The sequence below is a fragment of the Acipenser ruthenus genome, chromosome 2 (genome assembly GCF_902713425.1).
Source record: "Acipenser ruthenus chromosome 2, fAciRut3.2 maternal haplotype, whole genome shotgun sequence".
Taxonomy (NCBI): Eukaryota; Metazoa; Chordata; class Actinopteri; order Acipenseriformes; family Acipenseridae; genus Acipenser; species Acipenser ruthenus.
Window position 1 is genome coordinate 97,188,685 of NC_081190.1, and position 25,429 is coordinate 97,214,113.

General features: G+C 37.5%; 1 protein-coding gene across 10 annotated transcripts in view; it reads right to left on the reverse strand.

Moving 5' to 3' along the window:
• The window catches only part of LOC117409559 (C-terminal-binding protein 1-like), a 164,254-nt gene that overhangs the window by 102,225 nt on the left and 36,600 nt on the right, over window positions 1–25,429 (reverse strand). For 3 of the 10 annotated variants that reach the window (XM_034015792.3, XM_034015796.3, XM_034015801.2), the window contains exon 1: window positions 13,772–13,862. The exons of 4 other annotated variants lie outside the window; for them this stretch is intronic. Coding sequence is in view for 1 of the 6 variants with exons in the window: in XM_034015800.3 (XP_033871691.1) it covers window positions 13,772–13,778 (7 nt within the window). In the remaining 5 variants the exon portion in view is untranslated. Of the gene's footprint in view, window positions 1–13,771; window positions 13,863–25,429 lie in introns of those variants that run through there. 3 more of the 10 variants (XM_034015800.3, XM_034015798.3, XM_034015795.3) reach the window with 2 other exon arrangements.

The window sequence follows — 25,429 nt, forward strand, 5'->3', positions numbered from 1 at the left end:
TATGCGGAATGTTCTGTTCCTGTTTTCATTTCCATTTTCATTTGCATGAAGCCACACCATCTGTATTTATTCTCTGCTCCTTATCTCCAGTGACCATATCTGAGCCTCAGGACTGCATTAGTAATTCAGAAATTCAAACTGGATGTCTGGGGTTTTTTTTCCTCTTTTTTTTAAATAATATTTTCATTACTACAAAAACCAAATAATGAACTTTACTTAATTTTTTTTGTACACCAATTTTAAGCCAATAATTAATGAATTAATTTATTTAACCAGCCTGAAAACCAATTGAGAATGCAACACCTGGAATTCATGTTTATTCAAAGGGTTGGGTAGACAAACAGAAAAAAGTGATAATATTGTTGTATCATAATATCTTAGAAGCTAGGTATTGTAGATGTATTATTAACATCTTGGGACAAAACATCCATTTATTGTAGACCCCAATGCTTTGGAACCTGAAAGTCCAGCATCCTACAATCCAATGTTCGCTATACATCAACAAATCAAAAAAATAAGGTTGTTTAACGTAGGTACACCTCACGCCCTACACCAGAAAGAAGACGCACAGCAACTATTCAGAGTTTGAGATAAAATGCATGAAGTACGTAGGCTTACTTAAAAGTTCAATATTTAAATTGGATTCTGTTGTGTCAGCCTAGAGTAGGTACATTGCATTAATTCTCTTGTCTAAAGCTGCCACAGGCAGTCTCCAGATAAAGCACCAAGAAACAGCCTTGTGGGCAGAGCAGCACTTCCATGCAGCATTTGAAAGGAAAAAAAAATAGGACAAAGGGCTCTGGGAAAGAGAGCTTTATAAGACTTGCGAACACCCCTGCATATTGCCACAGTATCACAACTGTCTGTGTCGCGGTTAAGAAATCATCCTGAAAAATAAACACATAATAATAAAACACACAATAATAATAATAATAATAATAATAATAATAATAATAATAATAATATAATTGAAGTTTTTCCAACGCCCAGCTCCCACCTAACATATGCAAACTGTCCTTTATTCATAAGCTGTGCAGTCTACAGATTTGTTTTTATACTACAATATTAAACATTCACACTACCAATACTGTGTCAAATGCTGTGCTCTTTTATCAATTAATAACATGATCCAGTATTTGGAAAGAAAAAAAAAAGCCTCCCCTAAAGCCTTAACAATGTCAGAGTCTATTTCTAAAGAAACACGCAGTGATCCTCCAAAATGGTAGAACAAGCAAGTCATTGAACACGCTGAAATGGAGAAGAGTTCCCTTGGGCCACCCTCCGGAGCTTCTCTGTGTACTGCCTATTACAGAAACACTTGTATATTAGCTGAACTCCCCAGTCATGTCTAGCATTACAGTGACAGAAACCATCAGAGGGGAAATGTGCAGGCATTCTGTCATCACACCACTCCCTCCTGGAACAGAGCAATCTCCTTGTTGGCTGTGACCCCTTTTTGTATGACAGAGGGCCTCGCTATTGGAGGTCAACCAACAACAGCATCTGGTGCAGAACCTTATGCGGCAAACAATTTAAATACATTTTAAAAACTTCATTTTCTTTTCTTTTCTTAAATACATTAAAAAAATGGTGCTTGTTGGTAAATTCATGCAAAAGAAGGGTGAGCAACATCAGGTGAAATAAAAAACATTTATTGTAGTCACGTCAAAAGCTTGAACCTTGACAATGAGCCTCAGGCATACAGTCACGAAGAAAATGCATGGTCCTGTTTATACAGGAATTACGCTTTTTAATGTCATCAGTTAGCAATAAACAAACAAACTATCTTTAAAACATGCATGCAAGTTTTTCCCAGCAAGGGTACAGTAGCAGGACGCGCTAATGCTATCACAAAGCAGGATATATATATGCATATGCATACATAGTGTGCAGTATGGATTGCATCACAGTTTGCAGCACTGTGTAGAGAGACCTGGAATATTCTGTTTATAGTTTTTTTGCAATAGGCAGGTACAAATATTTAACATAAATTAAGGACAGTACTGTAATACAGCTCAGCAAGTTATAAAATCGAGAGTTAAAATATTGGATCAAAAGGAAAGGGGGTAGCACACAGCCACAAAACAAGTAATCTGTTCTCCAAAACAATCACCACGTCAATTAAGTTAGTTGTAACTTTTTAAATGCCTTGGATATTGTACAGTACCTTCATTGGGTGTGGCTTTCACTCCCCAGCTGCAAGCCAAAAATCATAAAAGCCCTTCACTGTTCTGTTAAGTTAAAGAAGCTGTAAACAGCTCAATAAAAAATGTACTGTAGCTCAGTGCTCAAGGAGGTACAAAACCAAAATTAATATCCAGCCAAAACGATCTAAAACAGATGACAGGATTAACATGTCTTAAGACTCATAGAATGCAACTGTGTATAAAGCAATGTCTACAGACTTATTACTCTATAAATTGGTGCACAACTAACCCCACAACGAGTACAACTGTTGATGGTTTATCTTGTCTGCACTCATCTGAGTCACACTGTTCCCAGCAGAGCGTGGTGGGTTGCTATCTCTTTTGTAGGCTGCAAAGCAGACCAATTTACTGGAAGCGTTCCAGCTCACACATTGTATAAGATAATTAACTTCAGAAACAAGGAAATTAAAACAATATTTCTTTGGTCTTTTTTCTTTAAAACTATTACACTGGATCCAATCAGGCACTTTCGCTCTGAGCTCCTCAACCAAGACAAATTGATTGATTGATTGATTGATAAAATTGGGCCAATTCAAATGCCAGACAATAGGCCTAATATTGAGGATACTTCACAGTCTTAAGAATGTAAAACACCTTAAAAATGTGGTTACACTACTGGCTTGGTGTACAATTGAAAATGGAGGCATTGTTTCCCATTTCAGGCTTTTGAAATATAATTTTACACTGCAGCACAAAAGAAGAGAGACAGCTGTGTTCTGTTCAGAATGTACTACTCTATACGTACAGTAGGATTTACTGTAGGTGTTCAAATAAAGTAAAGGATGTTATCGGACAGTAACACCAAACAGCATCAAAGCAGAATAAAGGAGTCTTCCCTAACTGCCTTCTGAGCTTCTTCAGGAGGAAAGGACACACTATGCTGTATACACTATTATTATTATTATTATTATTATTTATTTATTTATTTCTTAGCAGACACTCTTATCCAGGGTGACTTACAATTGTTACAAGATATCATGCAGGTACTACACTAATCATGTTAAAACCGTTTAAACCGGGGGGTCTCCAATCCTGGTCCTGGAGGGCCGGTGTCCCTCCTGGTTTTTGTTCCAACTGTACCCAATCCAGGACCAGGATTGGAGACCCCTGGTTTAAGCTATTGTGTCTGTTTAAGCTCTGTTAAGTATACTGTAGTACACACCTTTAATTTCATTACATACATTAATGTAATAATTGTATTGCAACGCGACCTTGGGTGTTATTAACACCTTGTCACCTATTAGATTCATTCCATTCCATCCAGGTAAAGCCAACAGAATCCATCACAACGTGAAGAAACTCAACTTTCACTGTAGTGCATTTTTGTCAATTTAACATGTTGAGAACATCAATCCATTCCATCAATAAGCTTGAATGATTTCTTATACAGACACAAACACAATAAATACTGTCAGCAATAAAAAGTAAGTACAATACACTCATATCACAAGTACTTCCTCAGTTCAGTACTTCCTAAGTACAATCAATTAAGAGCAATTGATTCAACCAATATACTATCTCTCCAGACGCATCTTTTAAACCCTGTATATTACTGGATCATTTTGCTGCACACATTTCTGTATGGAAAGGGATACAGCTATTATTATTATTATTATTATGATTATGATTATGATTATGATTATGATTATGATGATGATGATGATGATGATGATGATGATGATGATGATTATTAGTCCTGTCTCCTTCCTGACAATAATAGGAACCATGAATACTACACTATGTTAAAAACATGGAGTTAACATGCTGTGTCATCAAAGGCATACAGTAGGACTGCAATCAGACCCGGAACACACATACTCCCCTAAATCCCTTCTTTAGAATGATACAGGGTATTAATGCTTGTGACAGGACTGGGTAGCTGTCTGTCGTGTTGGTGAGTGCATTCGCTGCTGAGTGACAGGCAGGAGATCCAGACGGAGGTTGAAGTTGATACGCCCCGCAGGCGAACAGGATATGTTTATATATCAACACACTGAACGGCTCACTTTGGTAGGACCGAAAAATGTAATTAATATAAACAGATACCCTAATTATACAGTATGTTCCGTCTGCATTTGGGAGTGATCCACTTGTACAGTGCCACACCTGCACAACACCTTATTTTGGGTGGGGAGGTGCAGCCTGTGCCCTTTATTGTTTAAATGATTGAAGTGAAACAGTTTTGTGTATAGAAAAAAAATTACATAACAATGAAGTAATGAGAACATACAGAATGATGCAATCAGTGTTTTTGAATATGTGAGGCTGCCTAATGGATGTCGTTTTCAAATTGACTTTGTGATTGTTAACGATACGGAAGAAATCATCAACTCCTTTAAAAGTCAACAACCTTTTTTTAATATACTTTTTTAAAAATATAAAATCACTAATTATTCCAATCCCAGGTTGACAAACTCTCAATAATTTAATTATAACAGAACAGACGCAGCAAGACTGTATGTACTGCCTTGACTTAAGAAAATGGAAAAACAACTGCCATGGCAACCCATTACCACCTACTCCAAAAAGGTGGGAACTACTCGCACACTGGGAAATGTTTTGTGAAAAAAATTAAATAAAATAAAAAGATTTCTTCTGTAGGCAGTCAATTCAGTAGCTGAGCTAAGCTGTTTTTTTTTTTGTTTTTTTTTTTTTAGGTGCTCTCTCACGGACTAGGAAATAGGATACTTGATAGGAAAGGATTACTGATATTAGTTTTGGTACAGTTCATTCAGTACACAAGTCCTGACTAAAAAATTGGGACACTGCTGTAAACCTTTAAAACCATGTTTTTAAAAACAGGGGTTCAAGCAGGACTTGAACCGACAGTGTTTCCATGAAATCCGGCTTCTCAAGTTTTGCTCTTCTGGAGAAAATATTTTTTTTGTAAAATTCCGTATTCAAATACTTTTCTACCATATTGCTAAAATATGGCTTTAAAAGTGAATTATCAAAATACAAAACAAATCAAGACACAAAATATCTTGCCCTGCAGCTGCTAACATTTCCTTTCATGTGGGTATAACCAACATCCATTTGTAAAGGTTGGGGGTGTTCACTTTCCAATACTCCAGTGGATATCAAGTACACAAATGGGAATCTGAAGTTAATTGTAAAGGAAAATGAAGAAAAAAAACTACAGTAGTCCGTCGCATATCTGACTGCAGTGGGACCAGAGTAAGGGCAGATAAATTAATCATGTTTTAAATACTATTATACACAGCTGTAACAATTGCTATATTTCACACAATTAGTGTTTTGAGATTCAGTTTTTAATTAGGGAGCTACCCAAAATCCCTTGTTTAGATAGATACAGGGTATTAATGCTTGTGACTTGGTAGCCATCTGCCATGTGGGTTCGTGCATTCGCTGCTGAGTGACAGGCAGGAGATCGAGATGGAGGTTGAAGTTGATACGCCCCGCAGGCGAACAGGATTTATTTACATATCAACACACTGAACAGCTCACGTGACACTACCAGCAATGGCAGCGCACGGAGAACCTACAACAGTGTACGATAACTTTGGTGGGATCTACAATCTCTGAAGTAATCTTCTCTGTTCAATAATAAACCACTCGCTCGGCTGTCGGCAGTTTCGACTTGCTTACTCGCTCTTTGGTATCCAACCCTGTTTTATTTTTATTTTTTTCTCTCTCACACACACACACACACACACACACACACACACAATTTTCAGATTCTTTAGCCCAGTTAGCTTTGGTTTTGCAGCAGCCCTGAGGTGAATAAATGGGACATTTTTATACTTGACGCCCCGCTGGAACACACCTACCTGCTGATTAGATTCTACAGCTGGTAATCACACACAGTAGGCTCTCCCAGGAGTGCCAGGTATTCATTAATTGATTACAAAAAATACACACAATTTACCTGCCCTGCCACAGTGCTGTATGCACTTACATTAGTGTCAGGTAATTCACAGTAGCAAAATGCATAGGTTTACAAAAAATAATTGTAAGCACAACTTGCTTTCGCTATCCTGTAGCCATTTAGCATTAGCATGTAGACGTGGATGACATTGCTGAAGAGCTTGATCATGGTGGATAAACGGTTAGGGTGGATGTGTGATGGGCGGATACACGACGGATTAGTGTATTTCAGACAGACATACGAATTTTTATCTCCGATTACAATGAAGATTCACACCTTGCTGCAAGTGTCAGAGAGGAGGAGACACTACAGAATAGGAGGTCATGTTCTTTTGACCTGCTCCCACATTCAATACCGTAGTTCTGGCCAAAGATTCATAACAGCTTGCAGGATCATATCACAAATGCTTTGCTTTGTCCCTTGCTGTCCCAGTCTGTACACTCTGGGGCACCCCACTACTTCAGCCGAACCCTAACCCTATATAGACACACACACACACACACACAGACACACACACACACACACGCACATATACATATAGTAGATGCCGGTTATTAGCAACCCTGAGAAAGACAACTTTCGGTTATTAACAACATTTTCACGGGAACCAATACCCATCCCATAGACTTTAATATTAATGGATTTCAGATATTAGCAACTGTCTGCTGCTTAATGACAACTTTTCTTTTTACAATTTCTATGGCTACGGTACTCACATAAATACATTGCGCGCGCATCGCAGCGTCAATTTATTTATAACACAGCTGTATATTTATTGAGTCTGATTGTCGTCTGTCATCATGGCTTCAAAACGTGTAGACCTTTCTATAGCCGATAAAGTTCGGATTCTGGAGGCACTACGTGAACCCGGTGCTAAACAAGTACGGGAAGCAGAAAAAATTGGGATCTCCAAATCTGTTGTATCCCGCATTTTGAAATTGGCTACGAAGCTGCATGCAAAATTGAGCGATTTACAGCCGGAGGTGGCAAATCGTAAAAAACGTTTAAAATTTTAAAATGTTGCTTCTGTATTAAATGTAAGTACTGAATACCAAGTTTGTTTACTGTTTTTAAGGATACTGATAGTATGTTGTTGTAGTACTATGTGTACAATACAGTACAAAATACAAAATCAAAATGCATGGCTGAAATCGTGGTGCACACAGGAAGGCTTCATCTTTCTTGAACATTGGAGCACATTCTACAACAAGGACTATCTATATAGGCGGGACGGACTGCACTTAAACAAAAAGGGAACCAATCTACTCAAAGAAAGTATCCTTGAGGATTTCCAGAAGTATTTAAACTAGAAAGAAAGGGGGGAGAAAACAAAAAAACAGAAGGGAGACCACATCAAAACAAAGGCAACAACTCAGGTAAGACAGTTATAAATGTATTTATCTTAATGCTAGAAGTCTCAGAAACAAAATGTTAGAACTTGAAGCTACTGCACTAACAAGTAACTATGATGTGATAGGTGTTACAGAAACTTGGTTGTCTGAGAGTGATGGAGACAAATATAATATTAGTGGGTACACACTGTATAGGAAAGACAGGCAGGACAGAAGAGGCGGGTGGTAGCGCTATACATAAGCAATAGTCTTGAAGCCCAGGTGTTAAATCTGGACAAAGATAACAACGCCACATCAATATGGGTCAGAATAATGGACAAAAATTCAATGGGCATAATAATAAGAGCATGCTGTTGACTGCCAAATTCAGACGCCAAGCAAAATAATCTGTTATACAATGACATTAGAAATGCGTGTAGAAAAGGAAAAGCCATACTAATGGGGGATTTCAACTTCCCCCATATAAAATGGGAAAACCCGGTGGGGAGCACGACGGACGAAATTGAAATGGTGGAAATGACAAATGACTGCTTCCTAACGCAATTTGTCAAGGCACCGACTAGAGGGGAGGCATGCCTTGATTTAGTCTTTTCAAATAACGAAGACAGAATAACTAAAACAGAGGTCAGAGAACCATTGGCAAACTCAGACCACAACATGGTCTCATTTGAAGTGATTTTTTAAAACCCAAAAAGTAATGACTAAAGCTAAGGTTTATAATTTTAGAAAAGCAAACTATGAAGGTATGAAACAGAGACTAACAGAAGTAGATTGGAGTAAATTAGAGAAAACATCCACAGAAAAAGAATGGCTGTTTTTTAAAAATGTAGTACTAGAGGCGCAAAACAATTACATCCCAAAAGTAGACTAAATCTAAAACAAAATGGCCAAAATGGTTTAATATATCAATTAAAAGGCACTTACAGAGCATTTAAAAGTGACCAAAAACAAAGTACACAGAAAGAGTACTTGTAACTGCAAACACAAGTCAAAAAGGAAGTTAGAAAGGCCAAGAGAGATAGAAATCAATATTGCTAAGGGAGCTAAAACCAATTCCAAAATGTTTTTCCAATATTATAACAGCAAGAGAACATTCAAAGAGGAGGTTAAATGTCTAAGAGACACAAATGGCAAAATCATAGATGAAGAAAAAAAAATAGAAAATATATTAAATGATTACTTTTCACAGGTTTTTACAAAGGAGGATACAGACAACATGCCCCACATGTCGACCTGTTCCTATCCAGTTTTAAATAACTTTAGCATAACAGAGGCAGAAGTGTTAAAGGGACTAGGAGCTCTTAAAATAAACAAATCCCCTGGGCCGGATGAGATCCTCCCAATAGTACTCAAAGAAATGAAAGAAGTTATTTACAAACCGCTAACCAAGATCATGTAACGGTCTCTTGACACAGGGGTTGTAACGACAGACTGGAGAATTGCAAACGTAATACCAATCCACAAAAGGGGAGACAAAACCGAACCAGGTAACTACAGACCAATAAGCCTGACTTCTATTATATGTAAACTTATGGAAACTATAATAAGATCCAAAATGGAAAATTACCTATATGGTAACAATATCCTGGGAGACAGTCAGCATGGTTTTAGGAAAGGGAGATCGTGTCTAACTAACCTGCTTGATTTTTTTGAGGATGCAACATCGACAATGGATAACTGCAAAGCATATGACATGGTTTATTTAGATTTCCAGAAAGCTTTTGACAAAGTCCCGCATAAAAGATTAATTCTCAAACTGAACGCAGTAGGGATTCAAGGAAATGCATGCTCATGAATTAGGGAGTGGTTAACATGTAGAAAACAGAAAGTACTGATTAGAGGAGAAACCTCAAAGTGGAGCGAGGTAACCAGTAGAGTACCACAGGGATCAGTATTAGGTCCTCTGCTCTTCCTAATCTACATTAATGACTTAGATTCTGGTATAGTAAGCAAACTTGTTAAATTTGCAGATGACACAAAAATAGGAGGAGTGGCAAACACTGTTGAAGCAGCAAAGGTCATTCAAAATGATCTAGACAGCATTAAGAACTGGGCAGACACATGGCAAATGACATTTAATAGAGAAAAGTGTAAGGTACTGCACGCAGGCAATAAAAATGTGCATTATAAATATCATATGGGAGATACTGAAATTGAAGAAGGAATCTATGAAAAAGACCTAGGAGTTTATGTTGACTCAGAAATGTCTTCATCTAGACAATGTGGGGAAGCTATAAAAAAAGGCCACCAAGATGCTCGGATATATTATGAGAAGTGTTGAATTTAAATCAAGGGAAGTAATGTTAAAACTTTACAATGCATTAGTAAGACCTCACCTAGAATATTGTGTTCAGTTCTGGTCACCTCGTTACAAAAAGGATATTGCTGCTCTAGAAAGAGTGCAAAGAAGAGCAACCAGAATTATCCCGGGTTTAAAAGGCATGTCGTATGCAGACAGTCAAAATGAATTGAATCTATTCAGTCTTGAACAAAGAAGACTACGCAGTGATCTGATTCAAGCATTCAAAATCCTAAAAAGTATAGACAATGTCGACCCAGGGGACTTTTTTGACCTGAAAAAAGAAACAAGGACCAGGGGTCACAAATGGAGATTAGATAAAGGGGCATTCCGAACAGAAAATAGGAGGCACTTTTTTACACAGAGAATTGTGAGGGTCTGGAACCAACTCCCCAGTAATGTTGTTGAAGCTGACACCCTGGGATCCTTCAAGAAGCTGCTTGATGAGATTCTGGGATCAATAAGCTACTAACAACCAAACGAGCAAGATGGGCTGAATGGCCTCCTCTCGTTTGTAAACTTTCTTATGTTCTTCTTATGTTCTTATATACGGTACAGTAGTATTGATAGTCATTCTCAACTCCTTCAGACGCCTGTTTTGAGTACTGTATTACTGTTTAAAGGCATAGTGTGGACAGGGCCTTTGCTGTTTGTGTAGTACATTTTAAAACTACTTGGATTTTTTTTAAATGTATAAATATCAGCAGATCATATGTTAATGGGCTGCAATGCACTTCCGTCCACCTGAAACTGCATGCTTCACAATCACATGACATGCAATTAGTTTACTACCAGTTTCTGAGGTCGCCTGTCACTTTTCTATTTGAACAGTTGACTAGCTGAATGTTTCCTGCTACCCCTAATCTGTAACCCTCGTTGCACTTATGCAAACACACACACACACACACTTGAAACTGTTCAAAGTCATTTTGAAGTAGCCACCACTTCAGTTTAAGTGTAACTTTTATAGTATTCGTTCCTTAGAAAAGTTACTCAAAATAGTTCTAGCCAACAAAGCCTGACAATGTGGTTTGATAGAGAAGGGGTATAGATACCACATGATAAAATCACAAATTTACCAACAAACAAATACCTGGAGAATACAACTCAGAATGTGTTGTTGTCTACAGGGGGAATGTTATGTAAGAAGTTGCTGGTAACAAGGGAGTTCCTGAGTTCCTAACAAACAGCTCAGTGAAGCTCCAAAGACAATTTTGTCAGTACAGTACTGTATAGGCTACTTTAACTATTCATAGCAGCCATCTCTAAAAGCTGCTTGTCACTGCTGGTCTGGAGTACAGACAGACCAGAATAACTGCTTCTGACAGCCCTTTGATGCTATACAGATGTAAACAGCTGTGTTTTTTGGTTTGTCCCTGACAGAGGAACCCAGGTGCCTGTGCTCTTAATCATGCTTGTACAGGAGTTCATGCTGGACTTCCTGTGAGAACACAGAGGTCTCTACCAGGCCAATCACCATTCCAGTGAAAGTGAAACCTTAACATATTTAGTGTGAATGTTTCGCAGGTAAAGTATGGTCTTCTTTTTATGCTTAAATACAAATTTTGTGTGCACACATGCCTACTCGTGTGTGGTTGTTGTTTTAAAAATTAGATTTAAATCAATATATACTGTAGAAACACAACTGCTGTATTAACAGATACTATTGGAAAAAAGGCTATACTTTGACAATAACAGAACTCATTCTAGGGCATACTCTAAAACAGTAAAAAGCTAAGTTTTTTCCTCTCATAGTTTACCATGAAAGATGATATATATTAATAATTTGGTTTAGGATAGGAAGCTACTGAAGGGCTAAATACAGGCTAGTCTTTAAAAGGTTACATTTTGCAATTGTATTATTCTTATAAATGTATTATTATTATTATTATTATTATTTGGACAAAGACCAAAATGTTGAATTATTTTACTTGCTGGATATTGCATTGTTATAGAGCAATCCCCTGATTGAATAAAATCTATTATAATATATTAAACAGCAAAGTGTTTTTGTTTTGCACATCCTGAAACACTACATTACAAGAGACAGGTTCTCCTGCAGGAGAGCACTCATTAGAACGCTATCATGTGTTATGGATCTCGCACGCTAATGCAATAAACTCAATTATCACTGCAGATAAAAAAAAAAAAAAAATTTCCAATTAAATCAATAGGAGGAGGGGAGGCACTACAAATTTGCAGCTGCATGGTAGAACAATATGTGAACTCGCACTGAAACAGCAGACATGCTTTTAATGCATTTCCCTTTTTTAAAATACTAATATTTAAACTGAACAGCTGTGATGCAACACCCCTTCCACCCTCCCCTCCACTGCCCATGTGGAGCTTCCAATTACAACAATTCAAACTACAGGACACCGCTCAACTCAAACTACAGGACACCGCTTTTAAAATCAGAGTTTTACCTGCTAAAGAGGGTAGACTCCCCTCAGTAATTAATATCAGCTAAATAGGTAATACTAGGCAGGAAAGACGACTACAGTACGGCAACAGCCTTTTCATCTCTGCTTGACAGGGGTTCATGCCTGCTGGTTATTTTTATTTTTTATTTGACAGTCATTTAGTCGCTCATTCCAAGTGACTGCCACAAGACTGCAGTGTCAAGTGAGTGGGGAATTCACATCATTAAAAAAAATAATAAAAAAGTCACGCCAATTGGCAGCTAACTTGACTGCGTGATTGTGAAAGTGTGATTGCATTCTGTCTGAACCCAATTCTCAGCTCCCGTGTCTTAAAGATTTACTAGAATAATAAAGATAAGGCCTACATTACCACCAGGTAAATAAATACAGGTGCCATTTATACAGCATGTGTAAGTTAACTTCTTCCCAGCACACACTTGCTTGTGCTACAAGTACCCAATTCGACTGTATTGTACATGTCATTTTTTGGTAAATTAAGAGTAATAATGCTTACTAAGATTTTTTTTTTTTTTTTTTTTTTTTTTTTTAAGTACAAATCTATTTTTTTCCCTAAATTTGTGGAAATATTTAATGAAAAAAAAAAAAATCACAAAACATATTTTACATTTTTTAATAAAGAAAGAAATGTTTGTTTAAATAGCAGTGCTCTGTCAAAGAACTGCAGTGATTCACATAGTTTCACAAGTGAATCCCCTTCTCAATTTCACAGTCCCCTGTAAATACAATTCTTTATATAATAAAATAACAAAGCAACAACAAAACTGTTTCGAAACGACTGCAGGGCTGCCATATGGTTAGAGCCCAGTCTATAATAAGTACTCACGGTTACTCTGGAAAACAGATAAGGTTGAAAAACATAAGGCATTACAGTATATGAAGGATAAAGCAACTTGCAGAGCATTATTGTAACCTTAGGCAAAGTAAATGTACGGTACAAGGATTTTTTGTTTTTGTTTTGTTTTCACAGCACAATTCAATGAGGATTCAAAACCACACATCAGTACAGAATGCAGGTAGCACAGGTACTGTCTCACATAAGAGTCCATTCATTAAATTACATTCCTATTTAAAGCAGCATGAAATGAGGAGCCAAGACCACACTATAATATTCTTGGTCAAAATCATCTTCCCCTGTATCCTCCGAGTCTATGCTTTTAAACTTCAACTGTGAGCAAGACCAAAAGTAGGCTAGCACAGTAGAAAGAAAAAACAAGAGAAAGCTACTGCCTCAGCCTGTGAGGTTTTTAAAAATACAAGCCAGCCCCTTTCATCCTCTTTACAACCCACACAGCAAAAGCTTGCCCAGCATGAGATCCCTGGCTACCCCACCCAGTCCTTCCAACAATAAAATTGAATCCACACTCAGTACAGGAACCTCAGTCAGCAGACACCTTTCACAACCTGCTGCTTCACATTTAAAAAAAAATATAACAACATCATACAGAAACACAGAGACAGGAGAAATATAAGGAGCGCACGCACACACACACACGCACACGCACACGCACACGCACACACACACACACACACACACACACACACACACACACACACACACACACACACAAAAGATCACAAACCTTGCATCCCCACCTTCGGTTTTTCAAACCAAGAATATGCTACTGCTCCAGGAAAATATGCAGCAGTAGGGCCTGAGACCAATGAGAGCTATGAGCCGGCCAATCAAGGGAGGCTGCCTTTGGATGGTAGCCAATCATATCATAGCTCATTACTCAGTCAGAAAAAAAAAAGGCTGGGGGGGAGGGGACTCAAAAAGAAACAAAAACCTCAGAGAGAGAGAGGGGGGGAGGGAGAGGCGGAGGGAGGGAGGGGGAGGGGGAGAGGAAGGGAGGGGGAGAGGAAGGGAGGGGAGAGGGAGATTGAGGGAGGGGGAGGGACGGAGGGAGGGGGAGAGGGAGGGAGGGGAGAGGGACGGAGGGAGGGAGGGGGAAAGGGAGGGGGAGAGGGAAAGGGAGGGGGAGAGGGAGGGGTAGGTAGGTAGGTGTAGAAGGGATGGGACAAGAGTAAAGGAAGGGTGATGAAAGCTTTGTGCTCCTTGTGGACAAAGACTGTCAGAAGAAAGAAATATAAATGAAATGACAATATGAGGATTTTCAGCAGCTTAAGTCCTTGTTCTCTGCTCTCCCCACTCCTAACTCTGGAGTTGGCTAGTCTATCTATTTGTGTTGTTAATTGTTTACTACGAATTGTTACACTCTAAGCCCACGAGAGACGTTTATCTTGCTTGTGTAAAAAATCACAGGGAAATGAAAAAGGGGTGGGGGGGGGGAGTAGTAGTTCAGCCAATTTTGAGCTTTGACACTTTTGCTAATATATAAGAACATACATTTTATTATAAATATTTTTTACTTTGATAAAAAAACAAAGGAACAACAACAACAACAACAACAATGACAATGCATTTTTTTGACTTTGTATTGTAGGACAGGGTCATGTTGCAAAGCAGCCCCTTGGCTACAGAACGTGTAGAGTACATACACTTGGACAGCAACCCGTTTACCAAGCAGTATCAACACCTCAGAACATTAGTCAAATTGTTTCAGTGCTTCTTACATGGAGCTCCGGGCGTAATTAAAAAAAATACAGCTTTGTCTTGCATTTCGGCTTTTGTATGTGAAGAGAATAATCCCTATTATTCTCCCTTTTTTTCTTTTTTCTGAAGCATACGTATACATTTCTATGGAGGGAAGGTGCCACAAGATATTCTTCAGGGCTATAAAATGGTTTGTTACATGACAGTGGTTTCGTTCTTCATAAGCGTGCCAGCACTGCATTCTTTTGAATGCAAATTTTGTAACTTGTAGCAGCTTTTAAAACCGACTACCTTTGCCAGATGTATCAGTTACTCAAACAAAAATGCAGTCTTTTTTTTTTTTTTTAATGCTAGTTAATGAAATTCTCTGCCTAATTCTAAAATGTGCTGCTGAGTTGATTTTTTCTTCACACAACAAAATTCTTTACTTACTATTTGATAACCTTGACAATACTTCCGATCCAGATACAAACAGCAACAGCAGTATTCTATTTAGCACTGCAGTGTTAACTTAAAAGAGTCACAATATATATGTGTTTTTCAACGCTCCTGTACACTAAATGTAACTCTGTAAAAACAATGTCTACTTTTCCACCCACTAATGTCAGATGAGATGAAATGTTATTTGATCAGGAATCTAAAATAGTTCTCCTAGCTCAAGCAGTGTACCTTGTCTTATTTCCAGTGATGCCTTGCTTGTATTAAATATTTGCTCAGGCTGTCTTGAATAGAATAAGCAGCACATATTCTTCAGCTCTCCTATTTTGATAAGTGTTCTTCTCAGTCACAACCTCTGCAGTTCCCTACATAACGTTAGCTTCAATCTCTTTTCTTTATCGCCGAGCTTTTTAGTCTTACCATATTCGAGTCATTTGTATTATTCATTGTATTGTACTTGACTGTATTTTATAAGCTACTAAAAACCTTCATACAGCAGCATTAAATCACTTTTTCTTTTTGAATCTGTTTTAAGTTATCACTTATGAAATTTTGGCATAGCACACATTGCCATCTAGTGACTAAATATTTTATCGTTTTGCAATTGTTTTTAACTCTTTTAAAAGAGTAACTTTATAAAAATACAGTATAATCCATAGATGTCCATATCAGTGACTTTATATAAAAGTGGGCATATATATTCATGGGCATAGAGAAGATTAGTTTCAAGATCATGTTTTAAGGCAGATTGATTTTCCTATACACTGCCCATGGGCTCCTCTTGAATTTGGCATTAGGACCGCTACTAACTGGCCCCAGGGGACCATAATAATTATATCTTGTTTTTTACATTTATTTATTTATTATTTCATTCATACATACATACATAATATTTACTGCCGCACATGTGGTCGTCTAAAGGTCTTATCTGTTGTCACATACAATTGCAGCATGTCGGTTTGCTTTGGATTGATTGCAAGTGACAGGTACTGTACAGTACTATAGGAATGAGCAGATTCCTTAAAATCATCTTGAGGTAATGTTGCAGTGCTTCTGCATATGGTGTTCAATTGTACAGTAAAATATATTTTATTTTGTGCTAAATACCTCCATTGTTTAAACGGTCAAAAGAAGGGGGCTTTGAGAACAGTGTGTGAGAGTCTGTAATGGGTATTTTTGTCTTGTAAAGTACTGCAAGTAAAATTTCAGATTTGGTGGCAGTATTTGGATCCGCCACTGTTTATATTCATTAAATAAGCCTCAAAGACTCAATACACTCAGCTTTGTCAGAATAATGTATTGAAATCATTGTTTTTTGTTTTTCTTTTGTTTTTTTTTAACCAGTATGGGACATCTTTAAATACTGTGCCAGAGTTCTGACAATATATTGAAATACACTCCAGAACAATGCCTCGGTTGCAATGAGCCACCTCCTTTGGGGTGGGACAGTTTCATTGTTCTGAAGTACACCTCATTTTCACACTGCTAAATACAGGATACTAATCTGAACAGGTTTGAATAATAATAATAATAATAATAATAATAATAATAATAATAATAATAATAATTATTATTATTATTATTATTATTATTATTATTATTAACAGGGTCATGTAACAGTAGTAATCTCTTTAAAAAAAAACAAACAAAAAAAAACAATACAGCACTTGGCTGGTCCAGCTGATGCTATTGCACTGTAGAACACATTAAGTTACGTGTGGACAATTGGGGAAACATGAAACAGCCTTGCAGTGTCATGAACACTGCCTGTTGAGGAGAGAGGTTTATGAGGCTTTCAATGCTGTTGATGCAGCTACACAGTGAGGGGGAAAATTAGGTAGTTACTGATATTTCCCGTGAGGTCCTCAACCAATTCTTTCTAGTGTCAGCACTCACAAATGTGCAGCACAGCGCACAAAACTGCAGGCTCTGCACAGCACTAAACTGTGCCCACTCACTCACCAAGGTGTTTTTTTGCAATGGTTTAGTTTTGGTAGGTTCTGCAAAACCTAATTCAGGAGACTATTGAAATCCAGTAGACCACCTCTGCTTGGCTCCCGCAATCAGAATACAATGAAGAGCTTTCGTGGGGCAGTGTGAGAAGTAGCCAGTGACACAAGATCATTATCAGCCTAGTAAAGTATGCATCATTTTATTAAGCATTTTGCATAAACATGTATCTCTCAAGAAAATAATTAGCCATGAAATGCTTTCCAAATAAAAAGGATATTTAAAAAGTCTAGCTGGTTATGCAACTGGTACGCAACAGCTATCATTTAAGACACACTATCTACCACCCCACCACTAAAGTGAATTCAGTAAATCTAGTAAGCGCTGACAGGTAACAAATAATAAAGACAAATTAGGCAGCCCTGGCACAAAAGGCAAATCAATAAAGCAGTTCACTAAATTAATAAAATACAGATCACAAAGCATATGTTTTTATTAAAGAATAATCCGATGATAAACAGGCAATATGGATGCGTCCATGCATAAGATTAGATTATTTACAAGCAAATCTGGCATTCTGTGATAAACGGGGTGAGGAAAGCACTTCTGGCAGCAACTACTGTAACTTCAAACTTAATAAATGGCTGAACAGTAAAAAGAAATTAAGAACCCACTCTGTCTTGCTGCGACAGCCACTAGTCCATAAAACAACAATAGAGAAAAATCAATTTCGGTTCTTCTGTAAGCACACATAAAACATACAATATGTATAAACATTCTGCCCTTACTTACAGAGTTTACAACCATTGCATGCTATGTATACAGCTACTTAATATGCATGTTTGCATACATGTTTTGTACTGATAATAATGCCTGTCTGTAACACAGTATTACCTTTACAGTTTGCATGTTTCTTCATTATCTATTAATTTAAATAGGTTACAATTTTTTGTGTACCATAGTAAAAAAAAAGTCTTTACCCAGTCTTTGTTTTAGGTTGTAGCCACTGTAAATGTTTTACAGGATTATGACACTGAAGTTCGGTTTCTACAGCTGCTGTCAGTTCAGATTACTGGGGTTCAGATCAGCGGAAGAGTTTCCTGTACTTATTTGTTAGAAATATTTTGAATTGATGCATTTCTGCTCAAGGTTTTGTTTCAGTCACAATCATTTTTTTATTTTTTTTATTTACTAGGCTTACTTCTTCCCTTCAGTTTCATTGCATTTTCGATTATTTGTTTCGAAACACAGAACTATGAGCATCTGGAGCCTATATGCTAAATGGGAGCAGGTTATTGACAATGCAAATAAACTGTTGGTTACACCAGTTATTAGTCCAATATGACAACATCTGGAGGTACACCTGCTGCTGCATGAATTCCTTTAAACACAAGGACGTTGGGGTAGATATAAACACTGCAGTTCGAATCATTAAAAGAAGGGCCCATTCTGAAGACTAACAATGGTACCCACTTAGGTGGATCAGTGTACCGTTGCGTCATATTTGTTGGAAAGCCATTGAAATAGGTTTAAAATGATAACAATGTTTCTTGGGTCACAGTTCCTTGTGGGCATTTTAACCACCTTCACATCATGTGGGGCATGTGGTAAAATAAATAAATAACTCCAAAAAAATAAGCATAAGATTTGTTATGCAAATTCAATTAATTTGCTGCTGCGTTCGTACTGACTTTTTATACAGTATGTATATAGCATACGTCACAGTTCTAAATGGCATACATTGTATTGCTCGTTACCTCTTTCACGTCAGATAACATTGCTAAAGTTTCTCCCCCTCAAATAAAAAAATAAATAAAAACATGAACATTGAATCCTATCTGCACAACTAGAGATTTTCTGACCATGATAAATGCTGCTGTGTCTGACCTTATTGTCTGACCTCCTTTGCTGCACCAATAGTGGGTTATCTAAGCTTCAACCACACACACACACACACACACACACACACACACACACCGCCCCCACCCCCACTGGCAACTCATTAAGCACTCTGCTCTCAGGAGGGGGTTGAAGTTTCCTTTTCATAATGACAGTGTGACTATCTTATTAACACCATCGTTATAGCCGGAGGTCGCGACTGACATGTTAAAGCTCCTTCACTGATTTACTCATTATGGCTGTGGAAAATGTATATACACACCACTCCCCCCCACCCACCCACCCTCATACATACAACTGAAGAAAACATGTTTTAATAATGGCAACATTTACAACTTTTTATTACTGCCTCAAAATGTACTGGTAATGGTAAACCATTGTAGGTCGGTAAGGTGTGCATGTAAGATGTGCTTGCACTTTCATTTATAATTTAATAAGCTCTTTAGATTTAGCACGTTCAGCACTGTCCTGTTCCTACAGTAGCAGTATTTCAGGGATTCCCACTCAATGGTGGAGTGCTTCAAAGGAAAACATTTAGAAAGACGTCTAGATGAGACATTTATCATAAAATTTTCTGTTTTTTAAAAATATAAACCAAACATTTTAATAAGTATGTATAGATGGTGTACGTGTATATATATATATATATATATATATATATATATATATATATATATATATATATATATATATATAGTGATAAAGTGTGGGGTAAAGTGATGGAGGGCAGGTACATAGGGCCACGCCTGGAAAGAAGCATATACCCTTTCTGACCACTGATATAAGAAATGTAGTTCAGGGAGATAATGGCGGTAGGCTAAAAGACTACATTTCCCAAGGGGCTTGGAGTGGCTAGATTACAGAAGAATGGGTTGCACCTGTGCTTATTTAATGATGAGTATTTAAACGCCCTATCTGAGCGGTTCTCTGGCAATGTGGGGCTAACGTCTGTGAACAACAGAGGAAACTGGAGTGAAGGAAAATTAAATAACGGTAATAACAAGAACTATTGTAGGTTGTGTGTATCGGTTTGAGTTTGTTTTGAAAACCAGCAAGCAGCTTAGCTGCTTGGGTGACAGTTAGGGTAAACGGCTGTTGTATTAGTAAGTTCTCCAAAAAAAGGAGATAGAGTTTTATTTTGTTTTGTAATTTTTGGTTTAAAAAATTGGTGACTCTGTGTCCCTTTGACAGGACACATTAAAACTAATAAACATACAGGTCCCGTCCTGTTTAGACCTTATTTCTGTTGTCTGAGTGTAATTGCAACACCACACTAGAGGACCGCTGTGAAAGACCTGCTGAGTACTGTGGTAAATAACACCCCACGTTGCTACTATATATATATATATATATATATATATATATACAGCTCTGGAAAAAATTAAGAGACCACTGCAAAATTATCAGTTTCTCTGGTTTTACTATTTATAGGTATGTGTTTGGGTAAAATGAACATTTTTGTTGTATTCTATAAACTACTGACAACATTTCTCCCAAATTCCAAATAAAAATATTGTCATTTAGAGCATTTATTTGCAGAAAATGACAACTGGTCAAAATAACAAAAAAGATGCAGTGTTGTCAGACCTCGAATAATGCAAAGAAAATAAGTTCATATTCATTTTTAAACAACACAATACTAATGTTTTAACTTAGGAAGAGTTCAGAAATCAATATTTGGTGGAATAACCCTGATTTTCAAGCACAGCTTTCATGCGTCTTGGCATGCCCTCCACCAGTCTTTCACATTGATGTTGGGTGACTTTATGCCACTCCTGGCGCAAAGATTCAAGCAGCTCGGCTTTGTTTGATGGCTTGTGACCATCCATCTTCCTCTTGATCACATTCCAGAGGTTTTCAATGGGGTTCAGGTCTGGAGATTGGGCTGGCCATGACAGGGTCTTGATCTGGTGCCGAGGGAACATTGTCAGAGCAGAAGGAAGCAAGTTTTATTCCAGGACAACCTTGTACTTGGCTTGATTCATGCGTCCTTCACAAAGACAAATCTGCCTGATTCCAGTCTTGCTGAAGCACCCCCAGATGAGTCCAATTTTCAGCTTTATATACAGCTGTATATATATATATATATATATATATATATATATATATATATATATATATATATATATATATATATATATATATATACACACAGTGCCTATAGAAAGTCTACACCCCCTTGAACTTTTTTCACATTTTGTTGTGTCAGTGCCTCAGAGTTTCATGCATTTAAATGAGGATTTTTTCCACTTATCTACACACCATACTCCACACTGTTAAGGGGGGAAAAGTTTTTATTGAGAAAAAGATTATATATTAAAAATAAAAAACTGGAAGCACCTTTGGCAGCAATTACAGCTGTGAGACTGTTGGGATAGGTCTCTACCAACTTTGCACACCTAGATTTGGCAATATTTGACCATTCTTCTTTACAAAACTGTTAAAGCTCTGTCAACTTCCTTGGGGAGTGTTGATGGACAGCAATCTTCAAGTCATGCCACAAATTTTCAATTGGATTTAGGTCGGGGCTCTGACTGGGCCACTCAAGGACATTTACCTTTTTGTTCCTTAGCCACTCCAGTGTAGATTTGGCTGTGTGCTTTGGGTCGTTGTCATGCTGAAAGGTGAACTTCCATCCCAGTTTCAGCTTTCTTGCAGAGGGCAGCAGGTTTTCCTCAAGGACTTCTCTGTACTTTGCTCCATTCATTTTCCCTTCTATCCTGACAAGTGCCCCAGTCCCTGCCGATGAGAAACATCCCCATAACATAATGCTGCCACCACCATGCTTCACAGTAGGGACGGTGTTCTTTGGGTGATGCGCTGTGTTGGGTTTGTGCCAAACATAACACTTTGCATTTGGGCCAAAAAGTTCAATTTTAGTTTCATCAGACCACAAAGCTTCTTGCCACATGGCTACAGAATCTCCTAAGTGGTTTTTTGCATACTTCAAACGGGATTCAAGGTGGTCTTTCTGAGCAAAATACAGGCCAGATTTGTGGGGTGCTTGGGATATTGTTGTCACATGCACACTTTGACCAGTCTTGGCCATAAAAGTTTGTAACTCTTGCAATGTTGCCATTGACCTTTTGGTAGCCTCTCTGATAGTCTCCTTCTTGCTCGGTCATCCAGTTTGGAGGGACGGCCTGATCTAGGCACGGTCTTGGTGGTGCCATACACCTTCCACTTCTTAATAATCGTCTTGACCGTGCTCCAAGGGATATTCAAGGCCTTTGATATTTTTTATACCCATCCCCTGATCTGTGCCTTTCAAAAACTTTGTCCCGGAGTTCTTTTGAAAGCGCCTTGGTGCTCATGGTTGAGTCTTTGCTTTGAAATGCACTACCCAGCAGAGGGAACCTACAGGAACTGCTGAATTTATCTTGAAATCATGTGAATCACTACAATTTAACACAGGTGGAGGCCACTTAACTTGGTGTGTGATTTTGAATGCGATTGGTTACACCGGAGCTAATTTAGGATTGCTATTACAAGGGGGGTGGACACTTATCCAACCAAGCTATTTCAGTTTTTATTTTTAATTAATTTTCTACAAATTCCTAGAATATTTTTTTCACTTGGAAGTTGTGGGATAGGATGTGTAGATAAATGAAAATAAAACTATTTAATGCATTTTAATTCCAGGCTATAAGGCAACAAAAGGTGAACATTTTGAACAGGGGTGTAGACTTTCTATAGGCACTGTATATATTCAGCATTGTTAGCAAATGAATCATATTTAGGGTCCCACTGAGCTTATGAGACAGATTGCTCATTAAAATAGTATATTTTTTAAAGAGGAGACAATTATCTAATTCAGGGATACCAAGAAATTTAGTGAGCATGGAGTCTGAGTGAAGTTACCTGGCAACAAACTCCCCATCCCCACTTGTACTGATTTCCTAGAAAAAGGAAAACATTTCAGGGTTCCATCCTACTTGTGAGATGACTTGATTATTAAAATATTAAAGCATATTTTTAAAAGAGGAAACTATAATCTATTCAGGGTTACCATGATATTTAGTAAATAAGGGGTCTGAGGGAGGAAAAATGGGCAATACAATCCAACCCCTAGTCTTGCTGGGGTCTGTCTGGTTGTCAGTAGTTAAAATGTCTGCCCATCTGTCAGTATTGATCATCGCCAGGTCAATACAAGAGAAAATAATGAAGGATGAAATTTTCATAGCCCAGATGTGTACGTGTTTACTGCTCCAGTATGGGGAAGGATACTGCCTCTCATTATCACACTGTAAAATGAAACAGATGAGGTGATTAAGCCATATAGAGCAACAATGAATCTGCCAGGACACCGGGCTTCTGTGTAATAGTGAAGAGCATTGCAGTGTAAAACATTTCATTAAATGTATAGATTTATAACTGTGCTTATAAACATCTGCACTATCAAGCGTGTTCTCTGGTTTCTACAAACCATTTACACAGTATGGGCCTCGTACCTGGAGTACAGTGATCAACACAACCAGGAGCGGAATCATAGAGAGACAGTGGCAAGAGTAAATAAACAGAGCATTTTAATACAATTATCTAATTCAGGGACACCATGATATTTAGTGAGCATGGAGTCTGAGTGAATAAATTAATACATATATAAATACATAAATATACAGACTGCTGCATTGAGGAGCTCTACTGTAGACCATGAGATATTACATAGCATGTAAAAGCACCTCCGGAGAGGGTTAGGTTGATAGACACTGCAGCGACCTCTGGTTGTAGCTGTCTCCGCTCAGTAACTCTACTGTTTTAGTGATATGGATATCCATGTCCTTGCTGCCACAGGAGATGCTCCTAATGCTGTACAGTGCTGTAGGTCTCAAGGTGAAGGAAATACTGTATGAAGCCATACTGTATAGTATTGACTGTACACGGGGACAAATAGAAAAAGAGCTCCTAACTGATGAATGTAATTGTATTTGAACATCACCAAGTTAACTGCTGCAAATAGTTTAAAATTACTTTGAGTTCAAATGAAGTATGCAGGTACAGTACGGCCCTTTATATTTATAATTTTGTGATGTCTCTGATGTGAAAAGTTTTTATTTACATAGGACATCTGGATACTTTTTGTGTTTTTTTATTTTCATTTTCATTGCCAGTCTAATTGCCAATTGGATTCATATGTATATTTTTAATACAAATGATTTGAGACTATACAAGTTGTAAACATGTGTTTAGTATTATGCACTGATGATAGCAGCGGAGGCTGCTGAAACGTTTGCATTTCTGAGCACTTTATTCACTTTTTTTGCACATGTGAGTGTGAATAAGATTAAATATATTTCTGCTTTTTACTTTTTTTGATCTTCATTTGGTGATACCCAGTGTGCCAGCATTACACTTTTTTAAAAAACGGATACATTTTCAGTGCCTTCCATAATTGGTAAATTAGAAAAATAAACAGAATTCATATTATGCCTTTTTTTTTTCGAATGACTCAGGATGCAAATATAGCCTTCATCCACACACACTGAGTAGAACCTCATTCACCCACGGCTCCCTTATGAGTTTGATCTCTTGCCGCCCGCGGTGCACACACACACGAGACGCATGTGTCAGTCTAACCTAGAGTCGACGCGAAGACAGCAGTGGTACTTTTCAAATGGCTCAGGATGCAAATATAGCCTTCATCCATATATATATATATATATATATATATACCTCATTACTTCGAATTAACGCCTCACTCAGATATCAGCTTTTTAATAGACGCCACCCTTGAATAAACACTGCTCTCAATAAAGAAACGTAAAAGTATTTTCTTTCTACCCCTGCTCAAAAAATAAAGAAAGAAATGTGCAACTCTGCTATGTACATGACACTCCCAAAGAGACTGCAACCTCAATCCAGCACGTAATACAAGCTAATGTACACCCACCTTAGTAAGCAAATCTTGTATGGGGTTTAGTTGTTTTGTTTTTTATTCAACTGAAATTTTAGTCAGTCCTGTACAATTATATATATATATATATATATATATATATATATATATATATATATATATATATATATATATATATATATATAAAAACTTGCTTACTATCTATGAGAAGATATAGTTTCAGTTTCTCTTACAGAGAAATTACAAACTTGCAGGTAAATTACAGTGAGAAAAAAAAATGACTGAGTAGGATATATTTTAGTTTTAACAGAAATCAAACCGATATTCACAGGAAATATTTTTTGTTAAGAAAAACAACTGCATCACACTCAACTACCGTTCTATCTCCTATTCTTGTCCTGCCCCATAGCAACCAATACACACTCCTGATTCGCTGGTACAGTACTCCCGACCTCCCAACTCCCACCTAATAGGCTCTCGTTAACTGTCAGTAAATGTACTGTATTCACAAGAGTATAGTGCGCGTTTGTAAAGCATAGTATT